We start from the raw sequence: 12,761 nt of genomic DNA, 5'->3' as shown, positions 1-12,761 counted from the left end.
TGTGTGTTCTTCTTTTCTTACATCCATGTCTTTTTTGTTCAGCAATAATACTTGAGTACTGGATTACCAACTTGCCCGGAATGCTGCTCTCATCAACAGGACTGTCATCATGACTCTGATCTTGACATTCTCTTGTGCACTTCCCTACCATCAGGGGAACAGTAGAACGCATGGACCACTTCTGCTGGTTCAAACGCCTTTAGCTCGCGTGGCAGAGAACCAGAGCGACAGAATTTTAGAATGTGCAGCTGAGGGCTACATTTACATCTCAGCGCGTTTTTATTCCTACTTAGCATTTGCAGTTACACGTGTTTTGCACCCTCATTGTCCCACGTGCGTGGCCAATCGTAGCACCTTAATAGTATTTAATAATACCTCCTCCCAGCCTACCCACCAAATTCTAGGATGCTGCGTGTGTGTATTGGATGTAGATGGCATGCTGGAACACAAACTTTCAGCTGTATATATGACATATCTAACTTTGTTTTCTTTTAGTGTCCCTTTAAGCATACCTGCCAACTCTCCCAAATTTCTCTTAAAGTGTAAGAATTTGAGCTCGTTTTACGATTTTATGAAAGTTGCACTAAATTTTACGAAAAAATGCTGTTTGTCAAAATGTTTGTTCTTCTGCCTCCGAAGACATTCTTGGAAATCTTCAGATGGTAAAAGGACCATAGAGGGATACTTGCTTCATGCAGGTTTAGACAAACAGGTTTCTGTACAATATAAAATGGGCAACACCAAGGTCGCTGCAAAACTCACTGTTGCCTCAAAAACAATGTGCTGCTTATGAGTTTAATGCTGCTCCAAGTTCCTTGTGTGCTGTATCTAAAGGTGAATAATTGTAATCAAATGCATATGTATACCACAAAAGGTGCGTGCCCAGTGCAAACTAAAGAAAGAAAATCCAAATACCCCCTTACTCTGGGTCATGTCTGTGGTTGGCAGGTATGCTTTAAAGCCCAGCAGAGGCTTGGGAACCTTTGCTTGTGGTTGTATCTGGCAAATGAACAATTTCAAAACTGGCATTTTTCAGAAAAGAGTCGCAACACCTCTAGGAGTGAGTACATGTGGTTTCTCTGTTACTCTCAAAGCACAAGTGTCGCCCACTGTGCCATAATACAATGGCGATACAACCAGGGAGGCCACGAGGTTTGCAAAGCATTCGCCTCTGATATGTAAAACCCACCATAATACGTCTTCGATAAAATGTGCACTGTTTTTATTTCTATCCAGCGGCGTCCTTGGGACATGACACATTCATTAGCGCAAAGCTTTACAACGCTTTAAGCTTGGGCACTAAAGCAATTATATTTTAACATCCAACATAGCTCGTGCACATTGCCACTTACGCTGCTGCTCTCCTTCCTCATTCAGAGAATGCTTTGAATAATGTGTGTGCTTTCATGATGCATCACCAGACATTGTGACACACTGAGAAAACACAACAAAAACAACTTGAAAGCGTACAAAACAAAGCGACACCAACAATTTCTCCTATGTTGATACGTTGCTTAGCACAATGCCACATGAAACGAAAGCTTCTCATGACATTACTAAGGAATCAGCTCAGATTAAATCCAGTTGACAACAGCTTTACACATGAAAGTCGCAAACGAGTGCATTTTAACAAGACGAGTGTCAATGATGGTCAGAGCGCTACAGAGTACAGCAAATACAAACATTACAAATTTCGGACAATTAGGAGTCATGCTTCCCCTCATGCTATGCATCTGCTAGCTTTTATGGTTGCTAAAATACTGTATTATTAAAGAGAAATGACATTAGAAGTTAAAAAAAATGACATGATCGTACCAAATGCTCAGTAATGTCCATCACATTTGCCAACTTCAAGACAACTTGTGTGTCAGCATTTCTATTGCAAAGATAGTAGTATATACAACTTGTACGGTTCCAACCACATCCAGCAAAATGCCAAATGATAATCAGCACATCTGTGCATGCAGATGCCTGTTGTTAATACATTAGGTAAAGCAATGGTATAAGGGCAATGATTTCTGTCCTTTCATTCGAACTCTTTCTCACAAAACTACCACAGGCATAGCAACATTACAAGTGAAGGAAATCTGGATATGTTTCACACAGTAGGAGGACACAGAACAATGTGCAGTGGACATCAAACAGAATAAAAAAGAGCATGGTGCACTAACAATGGCGTCATACCAAGTGTGTATTGGTGCTTTCCACATATCAATAGGCAATAGTGCTGAACAGAAAATGCAGCGCAACAGCTTTGGATGCTTCTGCGTAGAGGTGTCTGCAGAAGCACAACATTTCATTTCCAGAACGTCACAGTTTTGTGACTCCACAACGAGCACAGCAAGCCTTCTCTTATTCAGGCCTATATTCTCACTTGTACAGTGACTATATTGACTATGTCTGTTCAACAGAAACACTTAAAAACAACTGCAAAAGACACACAATGCATTCTGCGTTTCGGTCACTGGATTGTTCTGCAAGAGATGGCTTCACACGTAGAGGTCAAAGTCGATTCGTCTTGAGCTATAAAATGGACGATCGGTTTCGTGTGCTTTGCGGACCCAGACGCCATCTTGAAAGTATCCCTCCTGCACCCACTGCAGCATCTGAGCCGATGTGTGCAATCCGTACACTGGTGCGTCATCTGACTCCTCCCACTTGAATTCCCACATCACTTCATCCTCGCCTATGGATGAGCTCACTGGTTCTGCATCTGAAAACATGAAAGTGACAGTGATGAGAGATTGGCAGACCTTAAAAAAATTGTTATATGGGTTAAGGCAGAAGAAAAACAGCCCACTACTGAGTTCTCTCAGTGCCACTCTTTGGAGGCCATAAATTGAGTGTAGGCACGAAACCACTTATACCTTCTCTTTCTTGTTTTTTTTCGAAAAACCTGGAACAAGAGAATCGTATACTGTGCACATGTAACAAATTGTGCCAACAAATCCTTAAAATCTTGTGCCAAGCTATCAGCTCAGGCCCACGGCATCCTGGACTAGGGATGCCGCCGAACTCGGACGATTTTACCGTCGGCTCATTTCAACTAATAAAGTTTATTCCCCCTCCTCCTCCTCCTGACTTTGCACAGTAAATGCACATCATGAATTATTCTACTTATATATATATAAACTAGTAAAACATGTGCAATGATGTGCTCTGGAAGCTGGTACGTTTTCTTTAAAGAGACAAGTCATGGTCAGCAAGCTTTTTAGACGCAGACGAATTATGATGAACTTTTACTGATCCAGTCTGTTCAGCCAGAGCACAATATGTAACGCAGCTGCATGCATTCTCTGAACAGGAGTGTCCATCTAGCAGCTAATGATGTGGAAAAAAAAAAAGCAGGGGGGTGGGGGTGACCACATACCATCGCTCTTGTTTTCAGCTCCTGCTTTCTCATCTTTGACGGGTAATGGCTCAGTAGCTTTCGTGCTGTCGACATCATCTGCAAACATGTCGAAGGAAGACCCCTCTACAGCTGTGGTTGTTGCTTTGGCCTCTTTAGCCTGCTGTTTGTGTTCTCGCAAGAATTTGAGTCGCTCGTATGTCTGTTGGTAAATGTCCATGTCACCAGTTGACACTAGTCGGTCAGCTAGCTCCGTCATCCGCAGGAGGTGCTCCTTTGGCGCAACATCCTTGGTGCTGTCTAAAGTGTAAATAGAAAAATACACAAACATGATTGATTTAATAACGGCAGCACAATGCGTTGGCGGGCTAGTTGGTGCGAATCCATGAATACTTTGTTAAGCGCAATATGACAAACACAGAAAGATGACAGATCCTGTTGTCTTTTGTGTGTTTGTCGTTTTGCGCTTAACAAAGTAATAACGGCAGCCTCCACACATTTCAGGTGTAAGTGTCCTATATTATAATGTGGAAGCCAGATGCCGGAGTGTGCTAGGTCATCACAACTTGCTCCAAAACAAGCCACAGTGACAGCTTTAGTTGTTTGCAGCTCTTCCTCTGCACAGCATTATCTGTGCTGAAGTACTGGCAGAAAAGTTCTCAACCTGGATGTTGATGGCTTCCTAAAACAAAGCTTAAAGAATATTTATAAACCAACTGCAACAGAATTTCACTTTGGCTAAATTGGTTATGAGTAGCGTGTACTACTGAAGCAATTTCGGCATAGCTTCTGTGCTGTTAATTGTGTATTTCTCCTATTAACAATCTTTGTATGGCACTTAAGTAGATGGTGGTTAGTGGATACAACACTAATCCTAGCATGCAACCTCTGAAATTTGCCTGATCTTGTAAATGATGCCTAGGTTTACGATGTTCCAAGTTCTGCATCATTTCTTGAAAGCAATTATGGCATTGTTTCATTTCGTTTCTTTTTCAATTTTAAGTTTTATTTATTTGCACAGTACTACCAGCTGCCTTTTGGAACCAGGGCAGGAGTGGTTAACAATGAAGTGCTAGTGTTATGTAAGGTACAGGTACTACATACATTTCAGACAAAAGCAAAAACAGAAGAGCAAAAGGTTTTCAAGCACACAGTGAAGACTACATTCAAATGACAATCTGAAAACATGTGCGCGTAACAAAGAGCAAAGATTGAATGATTGCACATTACACCGATAAAATGGGAAGAGCTACATGAATTAGTGGACAAGTGTAAAAAAATTTAATAAATAAAAATAAACATGACAGCATTAAGACCACAGAGTGTGTGCCAGTGATATGGCACAAAGGAAATCGATGCAGCAAATCTGACAGATCACACATGGTCAGGGAGGGTAGCTAAAAATGATTCAACGCTCGATAATTTGTTACTTCTTGCGGCAGTGAGTTCCACTCCACGGCAGTTTGTGGGAAAAACGAAAAATGGTACGCCGAAGTTCATGACAGTGGCATTAGAATAGTATTTTTGTGATTGTCTCGTACATTTTGATTTGTTTAATTGGATGTATGTGTAAAATTCCAGTTTCAAATTCAACATTGTTCACAATGTTGTACAGGGTGGTCCTTTATGAAAGGGAACACGCGAGTGCATGGCCTAGGCTCTGCAGAGGCTGCTTAGGGCGCCAGCAACAGGCAGCAAGAGGAAGCATGTCTGCTTGTAGCACCATCTATTGGCAGGCAGAATAAACAAACGGCTGATAGGCAGCAAGTGACTGTGGACTGCCTCCCACGCCAGGTGGATGCACAAGAGTCGGGACCTGCAACGCAGTGTCTGCTGCTATCAAACTGCACTCAGTACGCTAGCACATTGGAAATGTGGAAGGACCAACATATGCCCGCTAGTTAATAGGCACTCCGAGCGTATTTTAATGTGTAAGAATTCTTTGGCGAGTGCCGCAGCAAGATCTGTCCACCACACAAAAAGTGTAGTGCCTTGTATCTGCACAAAAATGCGTAATGTGTGATTGAATGAATAGTGTAATTGTAGATGATTGGTAGCTTTCTAAGCGATGAACAATTGAAAAAGAATGATTAGACAGAATAACCATACAGATACATAGGGTCCACAGAAAATGCATGGGGAAGCCCATAGTAGAGGTGGACCAACTTGAAATTTGGGTGTAGGCCAGCATAAATTTTGCAGTGGGCCAATTTAAATTTGGGGGGGCACCAACGTAAAATTTGGTAGTGGGCCAAGTTGAAATTTGGGGGTGGGACAACCTAAATGTGGGGGTGGGCCAAGTTGAAATTTTGGGGGTGGACTAACTTAAGTTTGGTAGTGGGCCAAGTTGAAATTTGGAGATAGGCTTACGCACACTGACAACTCCAGTAGAGCTCCTGCATACTTTTTTTGCAGTATGGAGCCCTGGCTACCCACTCCCCCCATGGCATGAATAAACCTCACCTGATTTTGGAGTGGTTTAGGAGAGAAGTGCACTCAGGTGAAACTTTAGCTTAGGTAATTATTTTATTATTCAGGCTGTTATTTCTATAATGACTATGTTTGCTTAATTACTCAATTAATTACCATTATTAAAGTTATGACAAAGATGTTTGTATCCAATTAAGAATTTGGATTACTTAACTAGGTCTAATTAATCTAAATATATCCTTAATCCTTCATTAGGCTTTGTTCATTCAACTTTAATAACTTTTGATTAGTCTAATAATTTAACATAAATTGATTTTAATTAGTGTCAGCATTCCTAATTGCCCTCAATTAATTGCCATTATACTAAACTAATTTTATCGTAACTAATCTTATTAGTCTTTATTAACCTTACTTACAATTACACATCTCAGCACTCAATATATATAGTTAAAATCATAAATCTCATTAGTCACACGTAGTCGTAAGGCATTCTCATATACACCTCCATAGGACACATGTATACCTATGCATGCAGTGCATCGTGTCACGCATTACACAGAAAAATGGAGGGACGGACGGACAAAGTTCAGAGGGATGTAGCCCTAGAATGCTTACGCATCAATATAGATATGCCAGAAGTACCTAACAACTACCGGGCGTATGTTGGCACTTCCACATTTCCAGTGCGCTTGCGTATGCAATGCGGTTTCCTAGCAGCAGACACGCGACAGACCCCGCTCCTTGTGCAGCAGTCATGCAAGGAATGGGGGGGGGGGGGGGTGAGGGGGAAGCTTCCAGCTAATTCTAGCAGACGCTTGCCTATCGGCCATGCCTGGTTTTTCTGGCTGCCAATAGATGACACCACAAACAGACATGCTTCTCCCTACAGCCACTTGCTGGTGCTCTAAGCAGCCTCCACAGAGCATGGGCCATGCGCTCACATGTTCCCTTTCATAAAGGACTACCCTGTACATAATTTTTAATCAATGCAATTTACGGCATGAGTGGAGTGTTGGAAGGGTTGATTGAGTCCAGAGTTCACTAACAGATGTATTTCGGTTGTAGACATTATAAATGAAATGCAATGCTTTTCTCTGTACACGTTCGATAAGGGCAATAGTTGTCTTAGAATTCGGATTCCAAACGACATCAGCATAGTTGAGTAACGGTCTCACTAATGATGTGTAAGTGGTAAGCTTTGTTTTACTAGCAGTGTCTTAAACGGTGTCTAAGTAACCATAGTTTGTATAATGCCGCTGATGCTATGTATTTAATGTGGGCCTTCCAGTTCAGTATTTTGTGTATGATCACACAGAGATATTTGTATTTATCAACCCTTGTAACCCTTTTTGCAACTTTCTGTATTAAAATGTCTATTACTGCTCACTTTTTGCGATACATCCACTGTTATTTCAAGCGTGAAACCTTGCACGAAGGCTGCTTATATCTACACGGTCTGAAACTAGGCTTTGTATGTGTTATATGCTGGAAATTGTTATGTGCCCTCTAGGGAGAATTCTACCGCAATACTTCTTTAAATTGGTTCATTATTAGCAGATACAGAAATGTTTGAAGTATTGTGAACCCATGATTCCAGGAGGCAAGCATCACTGCCAACACGGACACTCTTGCCACTTGTCCCCATCTAGCCTCCGCAAGCAAAGTTCCTGTCTTGCATTCTCCCATATCGGAGCCGGAAGACTGCATCATGCACATCTCACAATCCCCACATTCTTTCTCCTCCCCGCCCCTTTTTTTCCTCACATTTTTGCTGTGCGGCGCACTTCTGACGACAAGCTCGCATGCGTGTTGTTGCGCTTGTTTTGTATTGCTCTGTATATGAGAACACATGTATTGTTGCCTGGCTGCTTCTGTGAAATAGATCCTTCAGTGCACGCACATTTGGAGAGGCTGGCCCAGCTCATGGATCCTTACTGCGATACACCACGACATTGTACCACTGGCACCAGACTAGGGGTATGAGAAGTCATTGCCACATGAACACTGAGGTAGGTGTGAGCAGATTAAAGAGCATGATCGTGCGCAGCAGCATGGTCGAAAATGACATAATTTCGTTCTCTGCGCATGCGACTGAAGTTGAAACAGAAGTGCATCGCTCTTGCTACAGTACGAAGTAAAACAAAGGCACGTAGATATTCGGTTCGTAGGTTTTATTATTTCTCTAACATTAATTCATCTATTCAAGCAACAAATCCAACAAATAACTGCTGCTGCCTTGAATAATTCTCTGACATGTGTCACAGTGAGTGACGTCACAGCACTGCGAATTAAGTAGCGCACTTGTGTGACCGACCCACCAGCGGGGAGTGCAGCACCCAGGAGGAAAAGGGCACATAGTGTTTGGTTCGAAATTTGAGCTGTTTTAATGGCGTGTAGAGGTGTAATACTTTGCAAACACGATTGCTAGCGCGCATTGTATGCATTGCACTTGTCAGCTCAATATGGCCAGACCTAGTGAGGGACCCTTTAAAAAGAACATGAAGACAAGCTAAACGATAGATTAGTATTCTGAAATATCAAATATGTCACTTTCGCTGAGAAGAGCAATCACAAGCTAGATGATGATGCCGCTACAATGATGTCGACACATCAACTCCGCCATCCCAGCAAAAGAGTGACCAACCTGGTTCACTTGGCTCCTGTTTCTTCTTCTTCCAGCGGTTTATTGTCGAATCTCGCTTCCCTCCTCCCAGGCGTTTGATGCAAGACAGGACAGTCTCACCAGGCTGCATGATCTCCAGCATCTCTCCATAAAGTGCTAGTGCATCCACACTTTCCTCATCTTCAGAGTCGTCTGAGCCTCTGCTATCCTCTACTGCTTGTTTGGAAGGCTGCACCTGAAGCATGTGAAAGAGAGCAGGACTCAATTACATGCAGGGCCACTTGTGCATTATTTGCATGTTTAAGTGATATGGGCAAGATGATGATGGCTTTCTACAAGTGGAGCACCCTAAATCACTTTTAAGAGAAATGCCCAACCTTGAAGCGTCAGTCCTACAAATGAAGCTTGAATGCTGCTATTCTGTATAGTACTAAATGCCTGTGTTCGACAGGTTCTGCTTGCCATACACTAAGCATCAAAGATAGACACCCTCACTCCTTCGGTGCAGTTAATCTAAGGTACACACACCGGTAATTTCATTCAGCCAGTCTGATTTTCATAACCACAGATACCATAATGATCTTTGATCATTCTCATATCACTTGTGATCTAGAAGAATGTTGGCAAGCGAAAATATCACAGTAGCAAAGCATGAGGTGGCTTTCTCTGTATCAAGGAAATACCTGTTCATGTCCAACATGTGTATTCGTACAGACAGGAAATGGTACAACAAGCTGAATATTTCAACATAAGTGAACTTGAATTCAACAATGCAAATGTCATAAACAGAAGGAATCGCAATTACAGTAAACTTCTAAATATATGTGTACTGAAACGACCGAGCGCAGTGACAATTTCCACAATATACGTAAGGCAAAATATCACATCAGGCTTGTACTTCACTTCTATTCATTTTTTGCATAAGTATATACTGCCTCCCCTTGAAAAATCATTAAAATAAAGCTGCTGAGATTGTTCACAATACTCAACTCGAAATCAATACTTCTTTGTTTACAAACAAACTGCGGTCACAGCTAACATTTTGATGACTGGCTCATAGAGCCCAAACATGGCCAGACCCGCTATGGTTGCTCTGTGGCTATGGTGTTGGGCTGTCCTCCACTACGGTGTGCCTCATAATCAGGAAGTGGTTTTGGCACGTAAAACCCCATAATTTAATTTTAAACATGGCTAGACTAAAGTGACCAGACGTTCTGGCTTAACAAGAAACATCCCACTCTTATGGTTCTGTTCCCACTGTACCAAAGGCACTGTTTTTGTTCTGCCCACTGTAATATCACTAAAAGTAGGTATGAATCTGCAAAAGACCTCCCATACTCAGGTTACATTGAGAATCCCGAATGGACACAAACTGCTGGCACATTACAATGGAAACAGATATGATACTCAATGTGATTATTCCTAATCCCTCAAATCTTTTTTGACTGTATTTCTCAACAACAAAATAAAAAAGAAGGTTTATATCGCGTGGCGCAAAATATCTAGACTGAAGAGAAGAGGGAAGGCAGAGGAGCCGAAGCCAGGCAAGGTCTCACTTGCAGTTTGCTCTTGAACTAGTTGGCACATTTTAGAAATATGTGCCAACTCTCCAAGTGACAATGCAGTTAGTTTGTACATTACAGCCACGTATAAAATGCTGCTTCTGTGCACCTCCTCATGCAACATGTTGCCTTTTTCACCCACCATGACTGCCAGTTTGCCATCCCACTTTGTTGTTTGGGAAATCTGGTGACTTAGATTCAATACGTAGTTACATTATTACAAATGCACATGCATTATAAGTTAACTCTCGAGATATGCAATCAGCTGAACACACGACACTTCAAAGTATCACACACTGAACATATGACAACTGGAAAAAAGTCAATGTTAAAAATATGCTTAGAATTCCTGGTGATTTCATGTACCAGCACAGGTGATAAAGCTCACCTTGACCCAATCAATGTTGTCAAGCCAATTGTCACGTATCTCCGGTTTCTCTCTATCGAAGATGAACATGCCATCTTTGTCAAAATGACCATCCTCCATTTCATCTTCCATGTTGAATGGAGTGATTTTGATGTTTCCATCATACTCAATAGTTTTGTCTTCCTGTCCTAAATGATAAGACGATAGGGTAATCAGATGATGCTTCCGGCTCTACAATGTGCTTTTACCACACACATAGATGAAAATGAATGATGCAGCATAAGCATTCTTTGACAATGACAACAACAAGAAAAGAATGTTGCATGATTATTTAACATCTGCAAAGAACACAAGAGAGTAACAAATAGATTCAGCTCAAAAAATAATATTTGTTATTCATTAAATTTGACTTACAAGGCCTGCAAGATTCGTTTGCTCCTTTTAAAGCTGTCGTATTATTTTATATAGTTTCTTTAGTTGTTGTTTTACTAGCATACAATGAAAAAAATATTTTTTGGAGGGCACTTTCTTGTACATGAAGTTATTCCACTACAATCACTTTGTTAGACTACTGTAGAGCGCAGTTAAATGGCTCTACAAAAGTAGCAGTTCTTAAGAGTCAGAATATCCTGAATACAATTGTTCCAGAGCTTCCTTGTGAAAAGTCTGAATTTTTACAAGCATTTATTGGGAGTTACTGTAACCGCAAATAGACAATTGCACTCTGCAAACATAGAAGTATTACCGATGGAAACTCGTCGCAACTGTACAACAAGTTTAGGTACTCGGAAGACGATGAACAGGATACAGAAACCCGCCCATATAGTAGAATTGGAACAAATGCACGTGATTGCTGTACACGGAAGGTGAATCAGAATAGAAACATCTTTTCCTGCTTCTTTGCTAACATGCAAGTGACAAAAAAAGGGACACATGACAAGATGCCTAAGCAAGAAATACTTTCATCGTGATAATGTGCCATGTACTATACGCTTGTTTCATTGCCTCCCAGTTAAAATTTTACTTTGAACTTGTGAATGTTGAATTTACAGGTGCAACACTGCAATTGAAAACCTAGAAATTAAAGCTTCCAAGAAATGAATGACTAACTGACCTACATCTTTCCTAATTGAAATTAGTCATAAAAGAACAGCATGAAAGAACGTCCAGGTCAGCATTTGTGGAGTGTGTGACTGCTGTATTTGAAGCAGAATGATGTGACGTAGATAGTGTCATTTGCCTGCAGCTGTCAACAGAAAGCATTGCCAAACGGAGCACGATTCAAATAATTTGTGCAAACTACCAAGATGACCACATTTGTTTGAAGGCAAGGATTTTGTAGGATTATTTATACAGGCCCTTTCATAAAAGTGCAACTTACCTTCTACATCATCTGGGTTAAGCAAGTTGTACTTCTTGTCTTCAACTTCATCATCCTCTTCATCACTGTCTAAGGAGTTTTTAAACTTTTTCTTAACGCCTTCCCCCAGTGGTTCCTTTCCAAGCAGCTCATCCTCCATCTCCTCAAACTGCACTCTTTTGGATGACATGGTCATGGTATATCGGGCTGTGGAGAAAGAAACCATGCAGTTAGTGTTGTCATCACACATCTAAATGTAGGACACCCACTGTAACAATTTCGAAGTGCTAGTTAGACAAAATCAATAAAAACCAAGAAGAAACCAGATACGTTTACAAGGCACCATGACAGATATATCCATCTGCGAGTGTTCATGCTACAAGGATAACATCTCTGCCGCAAACAAGATGCAGAAGTTATAGCCTGCAAACAAATATTTTAGCAGTGTGTCTAACTTGAGAAATACCTAGTTACTTGGATATACGACGATGAAGCCTTGGCACTCCTCGCGTTTCAAACACCGTGGTCAGCGGCATGCGAGCAGTCATGCTGATCGCTCGGTTTATTTCATACTTTCTAGCAACATCACGCACAAGATAGATGGCACAAGCACCACCTGCGGCATATAACGGCGTTACCGCCAGTTGCTAAAAGCAGCCAAATGTGCCATCGTGTTCGATCATAGCCACATGTTTCCATGCTAGGCATGCGATTGGGTTCGCAGTTGGCGGCAACCTCGTTTGCCGGTACTACGTAGTTTACACGCCTACCAATGCAACATCACATACTGCATCCTGAGCACTAGAGCAACGAATGAAATTAGGCAGGAAAACTCACCGTCAACGCTGTGAGAAGAATATAAAGAACTCCAAAACGGTCATTTTGCGTACTCCACAGAGACTGCGTGCGCTTGAAGTGGATCGGAACTGGGGATCATCGTAAACATAAACAGAGAACTTTTAGGCTTGCCTAGGGAAATAATAGGAAACCTAGGGATGAAAAGAAACTGCCGCCGCTATCAGTTGTTTTCTTGGGTGGTGATGTTTAGGCGCAGCGTTTGTTAAACATGT

The 12,761-nt window shown here is 41.6% G+C and overlaps 1 protein-coding gene across 3 annotated transcripts; it reads right to left on the bottom strand.

Moving 5' to 3' along the window:
* Window positions 1-1,200: 1,200 nt before the first annotated feature.
* Window positions 1,201-12,617, bottom strand: holn1 (CD2 antigen cytoplasmic tail-binding protein 2 homolog holn1). Of its 3 annotated transcripts, none has more exons than XM_065435580.1 (6): window positions 12,529-12,617; window positions 11,713-11,898; window positions 10,353-10,519; window positions 8,424-8,637; window positions 3,371-3,649; window positions 1,201-2,713 (listed from the first exon to the last, which is right to left on the bottom strand). In XM_065435580.1, exons 2-6 carry the CDS (start codon window positions 11,885-11,887, stop codon window positions 2,490-2,492), a joined length of 1,059 nt encoding a protein of 352 aa, XP_065291652.1. In that variant the 5' UTR covers window positions 11,888-11,898; window positions 12,529-12,617; the 3' UTR covers window positions 1,201-2,489. The 3 variants fall into 3 exon arrangements, with proteins under 3 accessions (XP_065291652.1, XP_065291654.1, XP_065291653.1); XM_065435582.2 differs by lacking the exon at window positions 12,529-12,617 and adding an exon at window positions 12,166-12,417; XM_065435581.1 differs by lacking the exon at window positions 12,529-12,617 and adding an exon at window positions 12,158-12,416.
* Window positions 12,618-12,761: the final 144 nt, after the last annotated feature.

This window comes from Dermacentor albipictus, chromosome 2 (genome assembly GCF_038994185.2).
Source record: "Dermacentor albipictus isolate Rhodes 1998 colony chromosome 2, USDA_Dalb.pri_finalv2, whole genome shotgun sequence".
Classification (NCBI taxonomy): domain Eukaryota; kingdom Metazoa; phylum Arthropoda; class Arachnida; order Ixodida; family Ixodidae; genus Dermacentor; species Dermacentor albipictus.
The sequence above is the reverse complement of the archived record's forward strand: the minus strand, read 5'-3'. Positions and strand labels throughout refer to the sequence as shown.

Excerpts from the sequence above, each read along its gene's own strand:
- holn1 (XM_065435580.1), bottom strand. The coding sequence starts at position 11,887 with ATGACCATGTCATCCAAAAGAGTGCAGTTTGAGGAGATGGAGGATGAG. Across the intron at positions 10,520-11,712 it reads TAACCCAGATGATGTAGAAG|GACAGGAAGACAAAACTATT; the intron begins GTAAGTTGCACT and ends CTTATCATTTAG. Across the intron at positions 3,650-8,423 it reads ACAGGAGCCAAGTGAACCAG|ACAGCACCAAGGATGTTGCG; the intron begins GTTGGTCACTCT and ends TTTACACTTTAG.